Genomic DNA, 24377 nt, shown 5'->3' with positions numbered 1-24377 from the left:
TTTTTTTTTTTAACATGTTAATTCAATGGTAATCTCTAGTAGTTGAGCCAGGTTATGTGTGCCTGTCTGTCTGTTTTACTTCATCTACGGATTCCAGTGTATTGATACCGTTGAGGAATATTTTTTAAATTTAAACTTAACTTTGAGAATTTCCTAAGTGAATATTATATTCATAGTATTTCTACCTCTCCCCTCCAGCTCATCCTGTGTAACTCCACATTCTCAAATATGTATGTATGTGTCAGACGTCTGTAACTGTGGGGATATTGCTGTTCTTTTAGGTACTTCCTGCTTGATCATGGGCAGACCTTCTGACAATTTTTTTTCCTAATTTTTCATTATTAAGCAGAAGTATAATAAAGCTCACACCTGTTTAAAAAAGAGATAAAACCTGAAAGTTAATTTGAATTTTTGGTTGGCTCAGGGAAAGTGGGCCACACTAGCAAGTATATATGTAAAAACTGACAATATGACCCGTCCATGGTATTAGAAAGCTTTTATTGTAGGTATGAGAGAGAGAAAATCCAATGGCATCGAGAAGAATAGAATTGAGAGAAAAAGTAGACTAAACATGGCCAGCCAGCAGACTGGACCCAGCCATGAGCAAAGCATGAGGGACAAAGTGGGAGGGGTTTAGACAGAGGGAACATAGCTGGAAAAGCAGGATTATAAGGACAGTGAGTAACTGGGGGGGGGGGGGCATGAACTGGGGAAGTTTAGAGTAGTGATGGTGAGAAGAGCTAGGACTTAGAAAATTGTAACAGGTACTTGTGATGCCGAGGGAACCTGAAGGACAAAGTGTGCTTTGGAATGCTAATAAGCACCACAGATAGCCTTTTGCCTCATCTGCCTTTTGGAATTTGGGAAAATAGTTTCCTTTGGACCTAATACTATGTACAACCTACTGAGTCCATTTAATGTTGCTTTTTTTTGTGCATGTATTTAAGGCTGACCCCTGGGGATTAGAAATTTATTGGGAGGCTGGTCCATAGAGGAAATTGATTTTCCTGTAGTTCTTCATCTAAGGATGAAGCTTTATGAAATTCCCTCTACCCATGCTAGCATGTCAACTGGTATAGTCAATATGTAGGTTTTGATTAGGCAGCCATTACAGTTGAGATTTCAGAGGCACAGTGGCTGTCTAGAAGCCACTATCTCACAGCAGGTATTCTGCTCTTCTGGCTCCTGCAGTGTTCACTGGGTCTTGGGTGTAGGAGTTATGTTACAGATGTACCAATTGAGGGTGGGTATCCGACAATGACTTATTTGAATCTTGAGCAGTGTGGGTCTCTAAACATTTTCCATCTGCTGCCAAAAGAAGCTGCTTTGATGAAGGTAGAGCCCTACTTTTACCTTGCTGGAGGATAAGAGGGCAAACTGTTCAAACCATATTCTATACCATAAAATTTTGTTTTTAAACTGTGTTTAAACAGTTTTTAGTTTACTCAGAGTTGTGTAGTATAATATGGGAGAGCAATGGATCTATCAGTCAAGTTGTTAACTCCACCATATCATCCAGAGAGGCTGAGTTTGAAGACATAAGTAAAGGTTCTCTCTGTGTCTAGCTCACCTGCTGCTTGGGCAGCTCTTGTTGTGATAGAGCCCCTCTCCACCTCTTTCCTGCTTCCTCTATCTTAAAAGGAAGCTGGCAGGTTTTTCTGTTGGCATTTGGTTACCTTTGCCTCGATTGCTCCATCTAATCGCCTGATTTAGTTGTTAACTCCTACAAAATTAGGTGTTTTTATTCAGTGTCCACAAAGCTCACAAGTAGTTGTTTTGGTACTTTGTTCAATTTATAGCTATTATTAATAGTTGAATCAGTTTGTTAATTGCTCGCCCTTCCATATAGGGAGCAGAATTCCTTTTTAATTATTTTGTACATGTGCCTATTTTGCAGTGCTCTTGTGAATACTAGGCAAATGCTGTGCCACTGAAGCTGTATACCTAGCTTCCACTGTTACCTAAAAAATAGAACAGTACAAATAAATGGAAGTTCTGTGTTCTATTCAATGCCGCTGCCTCTTCCATACCCAGAGGGTACTTTGATCTGCTAAGAAAGAGGACTTTTAGATGTTACTTATCTTAAAATAGGAAGATTAGTGCCTACCTACTAGATTGACAGGCAGCATTGAGGTAATGTGTGAAAACCGTGTAGAATTTAAGCTACCTTTTTTTTTTTTTTCAAGACAGGGTTTCTCTGTGTAGCCTTGGTTGTCCTGGAACTCACTGTAGACCAGGCTGACCTCAAACTCAGATCCACCTGCCTCTGCCTCCCAAGTGCTGGGATTAAAGGCGTATGCCACCACGCCCGGCGAATTTAAGCTATCTTAAGACAGTAAGCTCTCCTCTGTGCTAACAGTTGCTGCGCTGTTGTTTTCTTACTATGATCTCTGGTGGCAAATTCAGTGCTTTTGGAGAATGTGTTCTCTGGGGAAGGGGAATGGAATGTGCCTTTGATTCGTTTCCAACATCTTGATGGCCTCTTCCCACAGCTGTGTTCTCTACAGGGGGGAGAGATGGCAACATTATGATCTGGGACACCAGGTGTAACAAAAAAGGTAAGCTAGTTCTGTCTTAATTTTAATAAGTGCTTAATAAAAGATGCTCAAAATAAAATGAAATGCTAGTGATTTCATCTGATACCAGCAGGGGGCACTTGTGTTCCCAATCCTGCTCAATTCTCAAGGTAATGATTATTGCAAAGCTATTAATAGATGTTCTTAGTTTCATATTGTCTCTGAATTATAATTCCATCTATCTAAATTATTGATAGAATTAAAACTACTGATGCATAATTCACTGAATAAAGGTTTGGTTGAGATGTTTTTGTTTGCTTTTAATTTTCCTGTTTTTATCCTGACAAGATGGCTCATCAGATACAGGTGCTATCCATCAAACCTCAGCTACCCGCGTTCAGTTCTTACATGTAATGTAGAAGGAGAGAGCTCCTTAAGTTGTCCTCTGACCTCCACACTCTCCCCTCACATTAAAAAAAAATGCCTTTAAAAAAATCAGATTAAATTGAATATAAGCTTGTATTGTGCAGGGTGGTATTAAAGGAGATGGTCATTGGTGTGTTTATTATTAATTTATGTATTGATTTTAAAATGTTAAGCTATTTTTGTGGAGCAAGTTTTTGGTGTTTTTTTGTTTGGTTGGTTGGTTTTTTGGGTTTTTTGTTGTTGTTTTTCGAGACAGGGTTTCTCTGTGTAGCCCTGGCTGTCCTGGAACTCACTTTGTAGACCAGGCTAGCCTCGAACCCAGAAATCTGCCTGCCTCTGCCTCCCAAGTGCTGGGATTAAAGGCGTGAGCCACCACTGCCCGGCAGTGGAGCAGTTTTAATTTTATATCTGCATTAAAGTGCAGAGAATTTCATATATACTGAACACCTACACAGACGCAGCCTTTCCAGTCATTCAGTTGGTACATTTTTCAGCTGGTAAGCATTGGCTCATACATAATTACCCCAAATTCATAATTTGTATCAGGGTTTATTTTTCATGTTACACATACTGTGGATATTGACAAATATATGGCATGTATCCGCCATTGTAATATACAGAGTACTTTCATTGCCCTAAAATATGTCTGCTCTGGTGTTTCTACTTCCTCACGAAGCCTTGCTACCACTAATGATTTGCTTTTTTAACTGTCCATGGTTCTCCAGATTTTCATAATTGGAGTCATGTAGTATCTCTTTTCTTTTTGCACAGAATTACTCTTTGTGCAGGCATGCCACATTGTATCCACTCATCCATTGAAGGATACCTTGATTGTTTGTGTTTTAGCCATTACGAATAAAACTGTATAATTATATCTGTGTGTTTGTTTCTTTGTGTAATTAAACTCACCATGGGCTCTTTGGGATTTTGGCTTTTTGTTTTGTTACATTTTGTTTGCTTTTTCATTTATTGTGTGTATGCACAACCACAGCGCATGTGGATCCATTTTCCCTTTTGAAATGTGATCAGGGAATCAAATTCAGGTCATCAGGCTTGGTGACACGTGTCTTTACCTCTACTGAGTCTCTTCGGGATTTTTCGGTTTTGTTTTTATACTAGTTAGTCAAAAATCACAAAATTTGAGGTTCTATAGAAATGATTAAATATTGCTTTCAGCTTGAAATCAGAAAACATTAAAATCTTTGGAACCTTTCAGATGGATTTTATAGACAAGTGAATCAAATCAGTGGAGCTCACAATACTGCAGACAAGCAAACCCCTTCAAAGCCCAAGAAGAAACAAAATTCAAAAGGACTTGCTCCTTCTGTGGTAAGGTTTTAGAGAAGTATATGTGTGAATAAGCAGTTGTTATTGTAATTGCTTGCTTTTAAGGCAAGATCTCTGTGTGTGCTTAGGCTGGCCTGGAATACATGATCTTCCTACCTTGGCCTACCAAGTGTTAGGACTATAGACTATTCATGAGCCACCATTCATGACATGAGTGGCTCTTAACAGTAGGGAGAATCAAATCTCTCTTTAAGGAATTTGTTAGGCAAAAAGATGGATTTAACTCTTAATTTCTTTGTTATTAACTGTTTATAGTTTACTTAGCACCGCTGCGATGGTTCTCAAACTCCAGTGGGAATAGGGAACATGGTAAAGATTCAGCTTTCTGGCATATATGCATTTGTTATAAAAGGTGCAAATGTAGTTTGTGTTATTTCTTAATGAAAATAGGAAATATAAAGATGAATGGAGTTTTAGTTACTTTCTTCCAGATGTTTTAGTCACCTTACTGTAAACATAGTGACAAAATTCATACACCTTTAGTATTAAATTTTGGGGGGTGCTTGCTAGATCTGGTACGTTGCTCTTCTGTATTTATGACTTGTAAATTTTTTTAGAGAAACATCAAAGCACTCTCAGTCATCAAATGCTTAAGCAAAGACTGTTAAACAGGGACTACACTGACTGGCAGGCCTGCTGCTAGTCCTACATGCTACAGATAAGCACCAAGATCTCAGAGTCATATGGAGAAAAGAAACAAGTCACTTTGAGTGATAGAAATATATTCAGAAGATTAAGGGCACCCTGGTGTTTGGGGCACAGTAATTTGATGTAGAATAAACACAGATCCAGCCTTTAAACCTTTTAAGGTAGTTCTCAACCTGTGGGTCCCAACTCCCTTGAGGGTCACATCAGATAGCCTGTGTATCAGATATTTACAATTCATAACAGCAAAACTACAGTTATAAAGTTAACAATGACAACTTTAAAGGGTAAAGGTTTCCATGACATGAGGAGAACGGTATTAAAGGGTTGCAACATTAGCAAGGTTGAGAGCCACTGCTTTAAAACAATAGTTAAAGAAAACAAAACAACTGAGTCATCATCGCTAGCTACTTTAAACAAGCATCTTAACTGCAAAATCTTTTTTCAGTCTTCAAGAATGTGGGTTCACATTCTTAAGCAAACGAAAGTGAATAAATTCACACTTGCAAAAAGTTTTATCTCAGCAGAAGAGAATAACTGTTCCCTTTGATCTTGTAGAAAGATGGGAGCATTCAGAAATAAAAAGTAGGCTACTTCCTAAGATTGTTTAAGCCACACACCCCAGAACCCATCCTCGGGTATGCATGATGCCTTGTTTTAGTCTCTCCTGGCTTCTTGCTCCCTCTAGAGTATCAGTCTGATCTCTTTCCCAACCTTTTGAGGATGGCCAGCAGCTCTGGGGGTGTTCCTTCCTCCTTTCCTGGATATAGCCCAGTGAGTCACTCGGTAGCTGGTGGCGTTGGGGTGGGGAATTGTTATGCTGTGGAAAGTGAGTAGATGCAACTTACATCATTGAAGGCATCATCGGGCATGTGGGAAGTCAAGTTCAGCTTATAAGACCCCCAGCCCATCAGCAGCCCTGACCCTGCTGCAGTTTACCACCCATGTGTGTGGTTGTGCTGCTGTAGTCATATGTGTAGTAGACAAAAGCTCCAAACGTGACCATAGTACATCCTCTTTCCATTAATCTCATTAATGCAGTTTTCTGATATTCCTATATGTGAGGTCTGAATAAATATTTAGGGGGCAGTGTAACTGCTAAACTATTGTGACTGAACAGTGCATTCTTCAATCCATACTCTGTGTGTGGGGACCAGATGACATTAAAATGTCAAATTTCATTGAATTCCAAGAGAACTTCTGAGGGAGAAGCATTTAGGAGATAAAGTTCTTTTCTGCACGTGTAACGAGCATACAGCAGCATTTTCTGGTGAATGAGACACAGGGAAAATTGATTTCCTATGTTATAGGGAGCTTTGAGCAGACTTGGTGGACAAGTCATCCTTCAGTGACCGGTTTATTCCTATTATGTGCGGTGTGCTCGTGTTGGTGTGCATGGTGTGAAAATCAGAGGACAACCTTTAGAAGTCATTTTTCTCCACCATGGTCTCTTGTGATCAAACTCAGGCTGCCAAGCTTGCACAGCAAGTGCATTTTTATCTTCCTAACTGTCCTGCTGACTAAGTTCATGTTAACGTACATGATAGTAATGTTTAGGCTGTTTTCTTAGTAACATCTAGAATTACTGGGAAAAGATTAAGGGACCAGCAACATGGCTCAGTGAGTAAAGGAGCTTTTTCTATCATTCCTGATACCCTGAAGTTGATTCCTGGAACCCACACAATGGAAGGAAAGAATTTTTACTCGGGCAGGTTGTCCTCTGACCGCCACATGTGTGCCCATGTTACACACATGGCATGCATGGAGAGATCAAAGACAACTTATAGGAACCCAGTTCTCTCCTACCATGTGGATTATTCTTCAGGCTTGGCAACAGGTGTCATACTATCCAACTAGGGGAATTTTTAAATGTGGTTTTGTTGGTTTGGTTTGGTTTGAGACAGGATCTCTAAATAGCCTAGTTGACCTGGAACTTACTATGTAAACCAGGCTGGGCTTGAACTCACGAGAGATTTACCTGCCTCTCCTCCCACTAGCTAAGTCTAAAGGAATGCACCACCATGCCCTGCCTTTGTTTTAATAAATTTAAAAAATATAACATATATTCTTTTCCCCTTTCCCTTTACTCTTGCCTTCTACCTCTCCCTGATCTCAAAATCATGGCTTCTCTGTTATTATTGCATACACACATGCCTAAATATATAAATATAACATGTTGTGGTTATTTATTATTTAGAATCTATGACTTCAGGGCTGAGCCCATGGTATGGAATAGCTGGAGAATACTGTGTCTCCTGCTGTCAGCATTCCTTCATTGCTTGTAGTTGTTTGTCTGTATGTGGGACCCTGGGAGGTTCCCTCTTCCACGTTAGCTTGTCTGTTAGTGTACTGCTTTGGGTCTTGTCTAGGCAGCCATATTGTTAGGATATTATTAGGAGCTTCTTGACACTTTTAGGAGACAGTCTCACAGCAGCTTCAGAAAAGCTCGTTTTAAGTACTTTGTGAAATACCCTGGTGAAGCTCCGATGCCCAAAACAGAATTTCCTTTTTTCTTTCTTGTGCTATTAGGATTCCCAGCAGAGTGTTACTGTGGTCCTCTTTCAGGATGAGAATACATTAGTCTCAGCAGGAGCCGTGGATGGGTAAAAGACTATTTCTTCTGCTTTTTACCCCACTGCCTTTGTGAGCTATGGTAGTACCTAATCCCATTGAAGAGGTTATTATGTATGTGCCTGGAGCTGGGAAGAAGTTTACAGGTCACACTGGATCATAAAAATTGAGATAATACATGTGCACATTGCCTCTGGCACATAGCAGTACCCTACTGCAGGGTGGGTAGCTTGCTTGGGATATAAACGGTAAAGTTAAGGCCAACGTACTTCTATGTACATGTTATCTACAATTGATCTAAATACTGATGGCCAAATGAGTCTGCAGTGCTGTTCATTTGTCCTTTTCTCTACAGAGCGCTGTAAACATAGATTGTTTATACGCAGGGACTCTTTACATGTACATCTTTGCCTATTTCCAATTAGAAATACAATTCTGTATTCAAGTTTTTAATTTTAAAAATGTCTTACTAAAGGTACTTATTTTATGGTAAATGTGTAGTTCTAGAAAACCCACAAAGTAAAAGTAAAGAGCAAGACAATTACCCCAATAGGAAAAATGAAAGCGGTTTTCCTCTTTCACAGGAAAATGTGTTTAGTTAAGGAGTTATGTATAGAAATAAAGCATGGGGTGTACACCCTGTGTTTCTGGGGATATATGCGGTCTTAGAGGTTAGGAAGGGTTTTTTTCTAGAAGAACAATGGAGCAGTGACTGTCGACATGTGACCTCCAGCTTCCTTTTCCCGCTGCCCTGGGATGAGTGTCAGTGACTCATCACTGGGTCACGTCACATCTGTTTCCCTTTGCACGAGCTATAAGCTTGACACTGGAAACAATTATATGAAATAGTTAAATTGATTGGATTCCAGGGAGTTGTCCTCAGTGTACCTGGCAGTGTGCCGGAGGACATCGATTAAAAGTCACTTCATACGCATGTAAGTAACATTGTTAGGATAGGTGTAGACTAGAGTCAGACCACCCCTTTCCCAGGGTCGCATAAAACCGCCTGCGTGTCAGGTGTTTATGATTTGTAACAGTAGCAAGAGTACAGCTGTGAAGTAGCCATGGAAATAATTCTATGGTTGGGGTCACCACAACATGTGGAATTGTATTAAAGGGCCATAGCATTAAGAAGGTTGAGAACCACTGGTCTAGATGGCTTATGAAGTATTTGTTTTGATTTTTAGAATAATCAAAGTATGGGATTTACGCAAGAATTACACTGCTTATCGACAAGAACCCATAGCATCCAAGTCTTTCCTGTACCCAGGTACCAGCACTCGAAAACTAGGTAAGCCTTTGTAGAATTTGGGATGCAATGAATTTTCCTTAGAAACCAAAAAGTATTAAAGTGTTAATATAAGGCTAATTTCAGCAAAAACTTGAGAAACAGTTAAGGATATGGATGTCAAGATAAAAATCTTAATATAGTTTTGATTTCTTTATATTTTTGAAACAATTATCTTATGGCATGGACTGCTTTTGGCCCCACACTTTAACCTCACTGACAGTCTATTATTAACTTCTCTCAGGATACTCGAGTTTGGTTTTAGACTCTACTGGCTCTACTTTATTTGCTAACTGCACAGATGACAACATCTATATGTTCAATATGACTGGCTTAAAGACTTCTCCGGGTAAGTTGTTATTCAAATTCTCTTTTGTTAATGATATGACTGTTCAAATCTCTCTTCAAAAGACAAAATCAGCTGGGAAATCTAGCTCTTGTACCTGTCTGGTGATGTAGGTTCAATCCCCAGTAAAACCATAAAAAGAAAGGAAAGAAGAAGAATACTTTATGGCCTGGGAAGATGGCTTAGTTGGTAAAGTACTTGCCACACAGACATGAGGACCTGAGTTTAATTTAGATCACTAGCACCCATGTGTAATCTCTGCTGGGGAAGCTCTGGGAGACTCCTGGGGCTTATGACCAGAGCTAGTCTTGTAGAATTGGTGAGCTTCAGGTTCAGTGAAAGAGGTTGGTGATGGAAAAGACACCTGGTATCTTTGACCTCTGGCCTCCACATGGTGTATATATGGCTCACAGGACACACATACAAGATGTAATCTAATCCTGGTTCATTATTAAGAGTATACTATTTTATGTATACTTCCCTATAATGTAGTACCAAAGAGTCTTGAGTTTAGTTTGCTTTTCTGCAATTTTAAAATAGTTCTTGTGGATGGGTTTGTTTTTTAGAATGCTAGCTAGGTGTGTTGATACATGCTTAGTCCTAGCACTCAGGTACAGAGATAGGTGGATCTCTGAGTTTAAGGACAGCCAGGACTACATGATAAAGAGACCTTGTGTCGTGTCAAAACAAATGAGAGTTAAATGTGTGTGTAAACGCTGCCTGGTGATGACTTGCCTTTCCACGACTCTGGAAAGGACAAGGACTTCATGCTTGTGATTTTTGTTTTCAATTCACGGTATTGTAATGTACTAATAATTACATCCCATGCTCAGTTTAGCATAGAAAAATTAAGTTGAAGCCATGCATAATACCACATGCTTAAAATCTCAGTGTTTGGGAGACTGAGGCAGGAGGGTCAGGAGTTCAAGGCCATCTAAAGCTGCCTCAGAACAACAGCAAATCAGAGTTAATTATAATGAAAGCCGCCATTGGGTTTAGACTTTTTGCCATATCTGAAACATTTGCAATGTGCTTTATACCAGCTTTTCCTAGACCAGCAAAAAGCAATAAAAACAGATTAGTCTCAGGTGAAGGTTGCCCACACCTTTAATCCCAGCCCTTGATAAGCAGAGGCAGGCAAATCTTTTGAGTTCAAGGCCAGTCTGGTCTACAGAGTGCAGGACAGCCAAGACTACACAGAGAAACTCTGTCTTGAAAAACAAAACAAAACAAAATATGGTTAGTAGGAAATTCAATTTATAATTTTCTGTTCATAGTTCAATGCAAAAGATAAATAGCTTTGAAGCAGTGCTCAGAATGAAGGAACTTCTATTTTGCAGGTCTTTATCATAGTGAGGGAGGGGTTTTGTTGTTGTTGAGTGTTGTATCTGTGTGTACAGTTAAAGGCTATTATTGAGCCATAGTGTAGGTGCTGGGAATTGAACCCGGGGCCTCTAGAAAAACAGTCAATGCTCTTAACTCTAGAACCAATTTTTGGTCTTATTTTTATTTGAAAGGTATAAATACAAAGTATTTTTTTCTCCCAGTGTGTTTTTTAAATAGTATGGATTATCTAGTAAGAAACCTAACCCTGATGAAGCAGTTTACAGATGAGCATATATTATGCCCCTCTGGGTCCATCTATCACTCAGCCTGTTAAAGAGTTAGATTTAAAAAAAAAAAAAATCCAGGTGTATCTCTGAGTTCCAGGACATCCAGGGCTACACAGAGAAATCCTGTCTTAAAATGCCAATAGTAATAATAATAAAAATAAAAATAATAAATTTCGGCATGTCAGCCAGAATTCAAATGATTCTTTCCACTTATTTCTACCTTTTTCATGCAACAAATATTTGAGGCTTTATTCTGTTTAAAGTACTACAGTCTAGAAAAAGTGAGACATACCCTCGAAGCTCACAGTCTCGGTGGTAAGATCAGTGGAGAAAGTCCTATAGGATAAGATAGGATTAGGCATCCTGCATTCTTTTTCATGACATTGTCATATGACATTTGGTCAATTCCATAGCAAGTTTATGTTATGTTCAGTTACGAATACAAACCTTATTTTTAATCTATGTTTTATTTTGTTCTGTCTTGGCACTTGGTAACATAAGTTGAGACAGTAATAACACTTGTATGTTTTGTGTGTGCATTCATTGGAATACTGGAAATGATAGTAGCCAAGTAATTCGGTTTTTCTCCCTGGCAGTGGCTGTCTTCAATGGACACCAGAACTCTACCTTTTATGTAAAATCAAGTCTTAGTCCGGATGACCAGTTTTTAATCAGTGGTTCAAGTGATGAAGCTGCCTACATTTGGAAGGTGAGTTGTTACATCCCTACACAAATAGAAAGCTGTGATCTAGTGTGAGGTTTGTATAGCACAAGCACACACTACTTACTTTTTACATCAAATGTTTACAAGGTCACTTTGCTGGGCACTTCCTTTTATAAATAATGAATGCCATGGACCAAAAAGAAAAGTTGCCAGGGGTGGGGCATTCTGTAGGAGTCCTGCTGGACAAGTTGTCAGGAGATGGAGAATTCTTAAAGTGGTCAGAACCTCCGATGCTGTTGCTTCTTGGAAATTACGTACACTGCCCCTTCTGTTCCATATTATCAGACTCTTCCTTAGGTATCTGTCAGTTTCATGTAAACAGTTGCTCACAACTGTTGCTATAATTTTTCCTTATTTTTTTCTTATAGCAATATCTAGCCTTCAGGGTATTAACAGGTATTTTAATACAATTAATAGCATTGTTTAATATTTCCTTATTTTATAGATTCTCCATTACTGTTTAGTAAGTGAATATATGCTTCTTAAAATCCATATTTTTACATACCCATATTCTAAAGCAACTGCCATAAGCCAAGAAACTTAAATGATGTTAGTGGAAAGATATTAAAAAAAAGTACCATCTCATGGTTCTCTGACTCAGAGTTCTGAAATCGCTCCACCCAGCTCGCCAAGTTCCCACTTGTGGGTCGCTACCATGACAGCCCCACGCTTCCAAATTCCCACAGCCTTTTGAGGTGTGCTTCTTGCAAATCCACGCTTTGCCACTGTACCTTTCTCTCTGGAACCCAGTTGAGTTGCCACATGAAGGAAAACACCACACAAACTTAGTTCAGAATCAACAGGTAACTCAGCATCTAGACTCCTAATTAGTGAGCCATTCTAAGTTACATCCTCAAGTAGCAGATCCCATCAGATAAACGGGAGGCAACCCCACAGCCCAGCCCAGCTACAGTTTGGCCTCATCATCTCCAGCTTACTGGCCAACTTTCCTCTCCTGCTTCCCCTCTTCCACTCTACAAGTCCTGCCTATTCCTCACCCAGTGATTGGTCCCCTGAAATCTCTATTCATTAGGGAAGATTCTGCCACAGAAAAAAGTCCTGGGGGAAGTGCAGAAGGAGTTGCAAGAATGACATGGTCCCCACGGACATCGTCTAGTGACAGTCTCCCAGTAGTCACCAGATAGGGATGCCAGTCTGGCCAAGCAGTTGTGTTGGTTGTGTTCCTTAACATGAATCTTTGCTATTGGAGTTGCAATGAATTAGTGTATATCTGAGACTCCCATCTTACAGAAGGCCTCTTACCTGCTTTCTTTACTCTTCCTGGAGTTTTATACTGTCTACTTATATTACTAATACAAATGCTTCTCTTACATTTCAAATTTTGAGTTTCAAAGTTTTGCTCTTTGTATTTTGTTTCTTCCCTCACTGTCTTACTGAATTTATTTTTCTAACCTCCCAAGTTAGTTACAGAATTTCATTCATTCTACACGTCTGTCATTTGAGGTTTCTTTCTTGTAAGAAAACCAGGAACTGAAAATTTAGATGTATCATATAACATAATAAAATGGCCAATTCCATACATAAATACTAGATTAAAATATTCAAGCAAAAATACACATATGCCAACCATTGTTTTAAGCCATTTAGGTAAATTATTTAATTATAATTATATATGTAAACATATACATAAACATTTTCTTGCTGATTCTTTAAATTTCTCTACCACGGGATCCCTTTTTAAATGTTGTATTTGGTTAGTGAGAATTGAGGTGGTGCGCACTAAGTATTTGTTGGAGTTTCTAGCCCATTAGAAATCTTGTGACCACCACATATATGGGTGACCCTTACTAAATTCCCAGGTTTGGTTCCACATCACCAATGAATGGCATGGTTCAGACAGGATGTTCTGCCTGTCTTCACATAGCTCAGTGTGCAGGCCCTGATATTTGAGATCTTGGCAAGCTTGCTGCTCCTAAACTTGAATTTGCCCAGTGAGATGGCTCATTTTCTCTTTTCCATTATTAAAGGAAGGAGGAGTTTAAACAGGATTCCTTGAATGCTGAGTGTCCCCACCACTGGGGATCTATACTAAAGCTCTTGCATAATGAAAGAACAAAAGAAAAGAGTTTATATCTTCAGGCAAAAGAGAATGGCCTAAATGGAAATGGACTAAATCTGTGGACTCTGATACTAAGGCCCAACATTCTAATAAGACAAACATTGAACATTCCACTTTTTAATTTCCTACTCCTTGTCCCACTCTCTTCCCCCACACCTGTTTCTGATACAGCCACTGAATAGTATTGAAGTGGCTATAAATAAACGCATTTGGCATGGCCGTTCTCCCGCTGACTGGCAGGACACTGAGCTGACACTTTAGGATGTGTCAATGATCTCATGGCAAAATAAAGATCAGACTTGGTTTCCAATTGGCCATAGTAAGGAGATTTTTTTTGAGGAAAAGTGCTGATGGATTTTTTTCCCTGTATGCTTAAGTTCTCAAAGTGCTGTCTGAGGTCTAAAGGTGAGAGTCATTTACTTTAAGAGGTCCCTCAGAATTTTAGCTCTGTGATTCCTTGTGTTTTTAACATTCTATAGAAAATAGTGTGTGTGAGAGGACTGTTTCTCTGTTGACTACCCCATGGTATTTAGATGGTTTTCTGTTTTGTTTTGTTCTAACTTTAAATTAGTTTCCTTCCTACTCAAAAGGGAAGACATGAAATCAAATAATTATAGTAATGGTTTTTATAATAAATTTATGTTAAACTTAATTGGAAAAATCAATTCAAAGCCATTTGAGATTCATGAGAAAAATTAATCCTGTTTAAAGTACTCTTAAAGTGCTGTAAGATAGACCTGAGCAAGCCAGGCGTGGTGGCACACGCCTTTAATCCCAGCACTCGGGAGGCAGAGGCAGGCGGATTTCCCCATGGATGTTTGCCTATTTGAGATATTTTATATAAATAATATCACATAAAATATGGCATTTTGTGTCTGACTTTCATTTACTATGTTCTCCGGGTTTGGGCAAGTTTCACATTACTTCAGTACTTCTAAGGTAAAGAATGTTCTATTTTATAGGCAAAACATACTTTTTATCTGCTTACCACTTGATTGTTTTACTCTGTTATTAAAATTCTGCTGTCACCATTTGTATGTTTTTGCTGGAACGTATTTTTATTGCTCCTAGTACATTTAAGAATAGGTCGTGTGAGGCCAGGCAGTGGTGGTGCATGCCTGTCAGAGGCAGGTGGATTTCTGAGTTCGAGGCCAGCCTGGTCTACAGAGTGAGTTCCAGGACAGCCAGGACTGCACAGAGAAACCCTGTCTCNAAAAACCAAAAAAAAAAAAAAAAAAGATAGGTCATGTGATACTTAATTACACATTTTTTTAAAGTACCTTCTACCTATTTCTTGATCCTATATAAAGTACCTGGTTTATGAATTCAGTGAATAAATGCTAACTTTACTGCTATTAATGCTGGTTCCTTGCTCTATGAGTTTTTTTTTTTAAATGTTTACATGATGGTTTATTTTTATTTTTTAAAGATTTATATATTATTATATATAAGTACACTGTAGCTGGCTTCAGACAAACCAGAAGAGGGAGTCAGATCTCATTATGGGTGGTTGTGAGCCACCATGTGGTTGTTGGGATTTGAACTCAGAACCTTTGGAAGAGCAGTCAGTGCTCTTACCCACTGAGCCATCCTGCCAGCCCGCTCTATGAGTTTTTATAGGGGTCTTTTTTTCTTTAAGCCTGTAGAAAAGTTCAGAACTGGGTACTTTCTGTTGGCAGGCACTTGGTTTTTCTTAAACGTTTACTATTTTGTGTCTGTAGTTAGGTTCTCCTAGGTAAACCTTAACTTAGACACTAAGGACTGAACAGGGTCCTAGAATGATATGAAGTGTTTTACCAGAGATGCTTGCACAGGTGTGAAGATTTCCCCTGCTTTTGAGTCTTGGGTAAAGAGAAACCTAATGGACTAGGATCATCACAAATAGAGAGGAAGAATTCCTGGCTGAAACCATCCTTTAATGTCCTTTATAAGGAGTATTTTTTCTGTGAAAGAATGACTTATAGTCTATAGCATTGTAGGAATGATCTATGTATCTGTTAATACATTTAACTTTTAATTTAACAAGGCAAATTAGAGTATATTCTTTGTTTGTGTGGTTTTAATCATTGTGCATTTGTCTCATAGCAGAGACAAGAGTGGTAATGATTGAGTTGAATAACCTTATAGACCAGTGTCGGTTATCTTAGCTACAATCTGAAGACTCTGTTCAGCTGACTTAGTCATTGTCACAGGTATTCTTTCCAAAGTTGCCTCCTTCATGCAAATGATCCATGATTCAGAGCCTCAGGAAAATAGAGAATGTGTTCACCATGCACCTTGCTTTTCAAACACATCTACTAGTAACAGAGTAAGCTTGTACTCTATATGCTGGGGTTCCTGTGTGCTTTAAAATACATTGATAACTTTGGAAAGAATTGACTGTACAATGCTATCAAGTACTACCTATCACTGAAAGTATCCAATAATAAGAAAAAGTTTGAATGAAAAAATATAAATTGTAGCTCATGTCCCTTCCTTCAGATTGGAGGTTTATCCAAATGAAAGGATGATGCTTGGGGTTTTAGTCATAGTCAGTGTGTCTTGCTTTAAACAGAAAAATTAAACCTTTTTTCGTATCCTAAAAGGGCTCGTTGCCCATTACAGGTCCTTCAGGATTCCCATGGTCCTGGAGGTGGCTGACTATAGAGGATCTGGATGTGACTACTGTGTAAAGCAGGACTGGGTTGAAGAGCAGTACCTGGAACTGAACTTCAGCGCTCAGTGGCTGAGGGACAGTGCCAAAACTGCATTTTAATTTAAATAAGAGCTGCTGCTGTTTGAACTCAGAGTCTTACCTCTGACTGTTGGGCTTTACTAACAACCCTAAAGCCTAGGACGGAGGCGGGGAGGGAGGCTCTGGCCTCTATGCAGGAGCAAGCACCATTCTGACTGCTCTCTCTGGTTTGCCTAGGTTTCCATGCCATGGCATCCTCCTACTGTGCTCCTGGGTCATTCTCAAGAGGTCACGTCTGTGTGCTGGTGTCCATCAGACTTCACCAAGGTTTGTAGATGAGTCTTCATAACTGATTTTAAAAAGTAGATCCCAGATTTGCATGTTTTCCCACAGATTATTTCAAATGATCCAGACTTTGATGTTTAGACATGTAAACGCATCCAGAGCGATTTCCTGTGTGAGTCACAGCACACACTTTCTCCTGGCCTTTCTTACCAATAGGAAAATCACTATGTGCTTCGTTTCTAATCCACTGAGCTCTTCCTTTTCTTAAATAGGAGATGAAATTTTGAACTGAAGATAAATCTTAAAATCTGAAGTGAAGGTCTAGAGAGGTGTTAAGAGCAAACACTGTTCTTTAAGAGGTCGACCTGAGTTTGGTTCCTAGCATCAACATCAGGAGCCTCATAGCCAGCTGCCCATAACTCCAGCTCCAGGGGGATCCAGCACATCTGGCCTCCATGTTGTGTACCTGCTAAACTTTGAGACACATGCAATTAAAAATATATAGATTTTAAAAAATATATTTAAGCCGGGCGTGGTGGCGCACGCCTTTAATCCCAGCACTCGGGAGGCAGAGGCAGGCGGATTTCTGAGTTCGAGGCCAGCCTGGTCTACAAAGTGAGTGCCAGGACAGCCAGGACTACACAGAGAAACCCTGTCTCTCAAAACCAAAAAAAATAAATAAATAAAAATAAAAAATATATTTAAACCAAATCTAAGATGAAAAACTAGTAAGTGGCTGGAGGATGGCTCCATGGGTAAAAACACTTGCTGTGTAATCATAAGGACCTGAGTTCAAATCTCCATCAATTTTAAAAGCTGGGTAGTTGCACGTGCCTATATTTTGTCATTGGGAATTAGAACATTCCGGGAGCTTGATGGACAGCTAGTCTGCGTAGCTGGAGTGGTCATGAACTTCTGATTTAGTGGGAAGCCCTGTCCTGTCTCAGGAGCTATAGGAGAGACATACCCACCCTCCCTCTGGCCTCAGTGTGCCCATGCATAGTACTCACACAGACATAAAACCCTCTCCACAGCTCAGAGCAGTAAATGAAGATGTGAAGAGAGTCAATAAGTTGAAAGTTAGTTTTTGCCCTTTTTACATATTACTAGCATACATTAACAGTAACAGCTGGCTATTTGCTACAAAGTGATGTGACTTTTCACACATAACTGACAAAGTGGTTACTGTCAAGTTTTAACAGGGCCTGTGCTAAACTACACAAAGCAGGTCAGAAGACTAGTAGCCACACAGCTTAAAATGTAAAAAGACCAGAAGTAAAAGCTGTGTTTACATACAGGAAGCTTTATTGCTTGTCTTGGTTTTGACTTCAGTTTTCTAATCTTGCAGACCCATGGCACTGGCAGCCTGTTAGCAGTTTCAGAACTGCTGTGGATTTTTCCTAGGGTTTGTTTGTCTTGCTGTTACAAGTATGCACAAGAACAGGCTTCATTATGACGCTTTGATGTACTTACAGCAGTTCCTTGTTCAGACAGACCTTTCTTAAACTCGTTACTGTAGTAGCCATTCTCGTGGCGTTTCCTCTCTAAGACTATGTAATACCTAATAAAATGCCTTGCTTTTGGGTTGTCAGCCCATTGTGAACTTACTAAGTTAAACCACTTTTAATTATTTATTTCATTATACCAACTATTTCCAACTATTGTATTTCCTATGGGAAAAAAAACTTCAGAAATGTCAAGCAAGATTAACTACACTCATCGAGTGACCACTCCTTTTAAAACTTCCTTAAAGTAATTTTTTTCAAAAGCTTAGAATTGGGGAAGTTGAGTTTGTCTTTTAAGCCTTAAATTCTAGAATAGAAGCCGTAGTTTGAATTCCAGCTTTTCCATTTCATCATGATACTTTGGACCCAAAAAAAAAAATGTTTTGTAGAATTTTGGTTTTGAGAGAGAATATTTTGCTGCTGTCTAGCTCAGAGCTCCAAACTCACTGTCTTCCTGCCCTAGCCTTACAGGTGCTTGGATTACAGGTATACACCACTGTGCCCCGCTTTAAAGGGTTTTTAAATAAGATAAAAGAATGTAAAGAAGCAGGTGTCCGTAAATATAATTATTGTCACTATAGAGCAATTGTGGAGTTCCAAACATTTTTTGTTGAGTAAATATGTGTCTTTTGGCCTCCCAGTAAGGGAAGGAAAATGTTGCCAGTCTCTTGGGGGCCACAAGTTAAAAGAACGTGTGTTCTTTTTTCCTTTCTGTTTAGTGACTGAAATAGAGAAATTGTATAAACAAATGCTGGGGAACAGCTCTGGCATTAGTGGCCATTTGCCTCTAGCTCTTCAGGCTGGGCTTTCTCTGCCATAAAAGGCTTGGGACCAAGATCAGGAATGGTCGGATATTTTTAAAGGGGCAAAGGTTATTTTTAACTTCTTTGAGAATAGTGAACTTTTGTTTTTCCAGATTGCTCCTTTACCTATCTGAAAGAGCATCTCTGAGTCTTCGAAGAGCAGCTCTTTTGCACTTGTTGTGGACTGCTGGAGGCACAAGCTATGTCTCATCTGGGAAATGTTCTCGTTGCTTTAGCCATAAGATTAAGCATACAGAATTTAGAAGAAACTTAGAGAATTGATATGTGTTGATTGATCATTTCATAAAAGGAAACCATAGATACATAACATTACATAAAAAGTTAGAGATGTGAGTTGCCCATCTTCTTTGGAGAGCAAAAAGAAATGAGTCTGTAAGTATAAATGGCTGAGGAGAGAATGGCGTGCTGGAGAGAGAGCCCTCTGCTCTTGTTGCAGAGGACCCAGACTTAGTTCCCAGCACCCACATGACGACTCTAACTTCATTCCCATTGAGTCTGATGCACTTTTCTGTTCTCCGTTGCTATACGTGTGCATGCAAGAAACCAACGTTTGTATCATTGGAAATCTAGAATGATTCTGAAACACAAGGGGTAGAGAAGTAGGTGATCTTTCAGATGTCATCTGTTTTATGTTACAGCAGAGAAAACTAGTCGCTACTCATGAGCCCTTAGCTAACATCTTTTGTTTGTTTGTTTGTTTGTTTGTTATGAAACTTTATTTGAGACTTCATTCACATTCTCTTCCTGGTTCTTAGATTGCAACCTGCTCTGATGATAATACACTAAAAATCTGGCGCTTGAATAGAGGCCTAGAGGAGAAACCAGGAGGTGATAAACATTCCATAGTGGGTTGGACCTCTCAGAAGAAAAAAGAAGTGAAAGCCTGCCCCGGTAAGGATAGCATGCATTCTCCAAGGATTTTTGGTGGTGGTGGTGGTTTCTTTCTCTCGTTAGTTGAGTCCTACTGTGTACTATGGGAGCCTAGGTTTGCTCTTGTTTTGTAATATTTTTAAAGAAAAGCATCATTTTGGCTTTTTTTTCCCTTCAAGATTTATTTATTTTATGTATGTGAGTACACTGTTGCTGTCTTCAGACACACCGGATCCCGTTACAGATGGTTTTGAGTCAACATGTGGTTGCTGGGAATTGAACTCAGGACCTCTGAGAAAGCAGTCAGTGTTTTTAGCTGCTGAGCCATCTCTCTAGCCCTCGGCATTTCTTAGAAGAGAATTATCCAGATCACAACTCTGTTTATCTATGGAAAGCACAGTAATATATTTAGCCAACACATATTTATGGACTGTCATGTACTAGGTACTCTTAGTTTTGATTGGCAATGACCAGAAGACTCAAATCTCAGATATAAACACATGAAATAACAGGAACTGCTTAGTAGCATAAGTGAGAGAAAAGAATGGAAATTGCTGTCAAATGTTTCTATGATAGAGGGGCCTCATTGACTTGAGTAAGTGAAGTACTTGGTGAGCCGTGTGGCTATTTGGAAGACTATTCCAGATACAGCATGGCAAGGGTAAGGTGCTGCAGCAGGGGAGCACTGGCATGTCTCCTCTGCCTCAGTGTCCTTAGCACTAAAGCAGTGAGGGACAGCAGGAAAGCAGTAGTAGCAGAAAACGAAGTTTGTGTATAACCGAAATCTTCAAAGCCTCTGTGTGGCAGCACACACATCCCTTTAATCCCAGTACTCAGGAAGAGTGAGTTTGAGGCTAGCCTGACCTTCTCTCTAGCACATCAGCCTTTGCACACTATAAGCCAACTTCCATAACAGATTGTCTGCTATTAACTATACTGCCTTTCTTTTTTTTTTTTTTTTTTTGGTGTTTTCAAGACAGGATTTCTCTGTGTAGCCCTGGCTGTCCTGGAACTCACTCTGTAGACCAGGCTGGCCTCAAACTCAGAGATCTGCCTGCCTGTCTCTGCCTCCCAAGTGATGGGATTAAAGGCATGCTGTTTTCTGGCTTTCTTAACACTAACTGCAAGGTATAACCCTCTTCCTTTGACCTGCTTTTCCAGCCAGCACCTGCTCTATTAATTATACTTTGCCACTCAAGGAGTTTGTAAGTCTTGAGTGGAGGTCAACTGTTGTAGTTTGATAAAGTTCTAGGTAAGTCTGTTGTACAGCCAAGATTGAGATGCTCTGGTCTGGGCATTAAATGACAGGCTGATTATTCTAATTTCGAAGATACAGAACTCTGACTTGTTGAAGCTCAAGTGTTTGTTGTCATTTGATTAGACAGCAGGATAATTACTGTCCGTTTCTTAGGGCACCTTACCATTAACAGCCATGAAGTTTCACATTGTTCAATAATTCTTACTAAACACAAAGTCCTCATCTCCTTCCTCTGGTCTCACTATCAAGCTTAGGAAGCAGGTGCAAAAATTATATGATAACTGTACTACAAATCTTTGTTCTGGCTATATTAGTGAAGGGCTTGAGAAACCATGTCTTCTGTGAAAGGGGAGCTGTTTTGGAAAAAGTCTATGAATACGAGGTTAGTGTTACCGGATCATTGAAACATAGCGATTTTTGCCTTGCAAGGAAGGGGCCAAAAATACACATAAACTGAGACGGGTATGATAATGTGCAGCCTGTTGAGAGAAGCAGTGAGTAGTGTCCTGTTGCAGGATCCTAAAGTAGTATGCTGAAGGGTTGGGGCCAAATGGCGGCTATCCTTTGAATATAAAGAAGCTGCAGGTTGAATAGTAGTGCACTCTAGAGTGGGGGTTTGTTTGCAGGACAAGCATATAGCTCCATGTGTGCTAGAGCTTTTTGTCTACTTTGTCCAGTTTACATAAAGCCCTGTGTTTGATCTCTACCACCAGAGAGAGAAAGAAAGGAAAAGGGCTTTAGAACAGTAGCTTAGTTGGCCACATGTAATCAGACGTCACAAATGGTTTGTAAGACTGACATTCTCAAGTGAAATAGAAAATAGTGGGTCTTTAAGTGAATAGGCAATGACGTGACACAGTTAGAGGGGGCATAGCAGCTGGGTCCTAAAAACCAGTTATATTGAAAAGGAAGAGCAAGGACACAATATGTATGTGTGGACAACATGATCCTTAGTGCTTGGTTGGGTTTTTAACTATTTGCATATATTTGCATGTGCTAATAACTAATCATGGTAAATGATGACATGCACAGCATACACATGAAATGGGGGTGTTATTGAAGAAGACTCTTCCTTTGTGCTGCTGGGACTCTATGCTGTAGGATTTCATGGTTTTATAACTAGGTTAGTACTTAAAGACAAAATTTTAATTTTACCAAAGTTTTGCTAACCTTTAGTGTTCACAAACTCTTCTCTTTGACCCCATATCATAACATCCTAAAGAAGAAATTACCCAATTTCTTTTTTTTTAACAAAGTAACCTGTTTCTTTTTTTTTTTTTTTTTTTTTATTTATTTATTTATTTATTATATGTAAGTACACTGTAGCTGTCTTCAGACACTCCAGAAGAGGGCGCCAGATCTCGTTACGGATGGTTGTGAGCCACCATGTGGTTGCTGGGATTTGAACTCTGGACCTTCGGAAGAGCAGTCGGGTGCTCTTACCCACTGAGCCATCTCACCAGCCCCGAAATTACCCAATTTCTTAACCATCTTCCAGTCTCTCCTCTGCTCTCCAGTATCGTGTTTCTGTTAACCTTTATTAGATACTTGCAGCATGTGGCTTTTGAGTATCAAAAACTTGATAACAACTATTCTTTATCCCATTTATTCTTTACCCAAAAGCCTTATTGGAACTTGGTATGTTGCTAGACATGTAGTATTTCAGGACTTCTGTGCAAATACACATATGGGTTGTTTAAATGGAGGACGTGATTATCGACCTGAACTGAGCAGTACATCCAATGACCCCTTCTTCATTCCTGCTATAGCCAGTTACCGTAATCAAAGCCAGAGGAGATGTGTGATGCCCGTGACTAACGTCCTTTTCATAGCAGCTTAGGACAGTGACGTTGCCAGCTGTGACTTTACTGGAAGAACAAACTCACTTTAGACAAGTCTAAGCACTAAGAACTTTGATTCAAGACAAGACTGATGAAATAGTGAGGACAGAATAATACACTAAGATTGGCTCTGTAAAACTTTATTTTTGCTGAGAGAGATCTATTACATGTCTTTTTTAAAAATAGGGGTTTTTGGGGGGGGTCGTTTTGTTTTTTGTGTTTTTTTTTTTTTAATGAGTACTTTACCTGCGTGTATATATGAAGAGGCCAGAAGAGGGGAGTTGGAGCCTCTGGGACTGAAGTTAACAGATGTGGATACTTGAAGCTGAATCTAGGTACCCTAGAAAACCAGCCAGTACTCCTAACTCCCTACCCCAGCCATCTTTTCTTCTCAGATTACATTTTCTATCAGTCCATTAAATTTACTTTTTAAGTAAATGAAATTTAATAATTATCAAAAAGACTGACTGAGAATGAATCAGTGATTTTTTTTTCTTGTTATTTAATTTGGAAAGCTCAAAAAATAGTGAAAAATTCAGTATTGGCTGTTGGAGTTTATGAGGGCAGAAGCATAAGCTTTGTAAGAATTCCCAGGAAATATTTGTCATGTGTGGGGTAAGGACACAGACCCGTCCACAAGCTTGATTTGCTTTCCAAAGAGCAGGCACTTAATTCTGAATGTTCTTTGGCATTCTTCGACTTGTGAAAATTAGTAGCCATTTGTAAACTAAGCAGGAAGGCTGATAAACCTCAGTGGGATCACTTCTGTAAGGATAAGATGTTTCACTTCACAGATGTGACAAGGTAAGTCGTGTGAATGGTTGAGCCCAAGGCAAGTACTGAGTGATTGTGCCAAGTTCTGGGTCTATGCATTTGCGTTGGAGAACCTGAGGCCTTCAAAGGTTTACAAGAGCAGCAGTGTCACTTCATTAGGACTAAGGTACCACTAATAACCTGCATTCCTGTTAAAGTGCGCTATGATGCATGTTAAAGGTTATATTGCATCTGTTCCTTAGTGTACTGCCAGAATTATCAGTGGAACCAGCATTCACGTGAGACGTGTTGGTGATAAAAGTAAAAGATAGAATCTCATGTTAAAAATGTTTTAGGCTAGAAAATTTTAAATGAGCAAAATGATAATAGTAAACATTTGTCAGAAGGCCTTTTAAAAAGCATGTTAAAAAATGTTAAATGCTACTAGCCAACAGGAAGATATAAATTCAGACCACAATGACACAAGTCACCTCAGCTGTTACAAGGCTTGGTGTTGAACTCCCTGTGGTCCCAGAAGGTTAAGGAAATATGTAATTTAAGGTCAGTCGAGAACATGGTAAACCCTGTCCCAAAACAAATTAACAAAAAGGATAATAGGTGTGGGTGAGGATGCATACGATCAGTACTCCTATAAATTATTTCTACTGTTTTGGGAAAATGGGACAGCAATTTCTTTTTTAAAAAAATTAAAAATATGTATCACAGGGCTCCCAATGGAGAAGCTAGAGAAAGTACCCAAGGAGCTAAAGGGATCTGCAACCCTATTGTTGGAACAACATGATGTACTAAC

The 24377-nt window shown here is 39.4% G+C and overlaps 1 protein-coding gene across 3 annotated transcripts in view; it reads left to right on the top strand.

Moving 5' to 3' along the window:
• The window catches only part of Dtl (denticleless E3 ubiquitin protein ligase homolog), a 40635-nt gene that overhangs the window by 10070 nt on the left and 6188 nt on the right, over positions 1-24377 (top strand). For 2 of the 3 annotated variants that reach the window (XM_021170545.2, XM_021170551.2), the window contains exons 6-13: positions 2493-2558; positions 4159-4271; positions 7464-7537; positions 8693-8796; positions 9038-9142; positions 11349-11461; positions 16468-16557; positions 19600-19735. In XM_021170545.2, the coding sequence (XP_021026204.1) occupies positions 2493-2558; positions 4159-4271; positions 7464-7537; positions 8693-8796; positions 9038-9142; positions 11349-11461; positions 16468-16557; positions 19600-19735 (801 nt within the window). Of the gene's footprint in view, positions 1-198; positions 231-2492; positions 2559-4158; positions 4272-7463; positions 7538-8692; positions 8797-9037; positions 9143-11348; positions 11462-16467; positions 16558-19599; positions 19736-24377 lie in introns of all 3 variants that reach the window. The other variant, XM_021170567.2, reaches the window with a different exon arrangement.

This window comes from Mus caroli, chromosome 1, assembly GCF_900094665.2.
Source record: "Mus caroli chromosome 1, CAROLI_EIJ_v1.1, whole genome shotgun sequence".
Lineage (NCBI taxonomy): Eukaryota > Metazoa > Chordata > Mammalia > Rodentia > Muridae > Mus > Mus caroli.
This window is presented reverse-complemented; position numbering and strand designations above follow the sequence as displayed.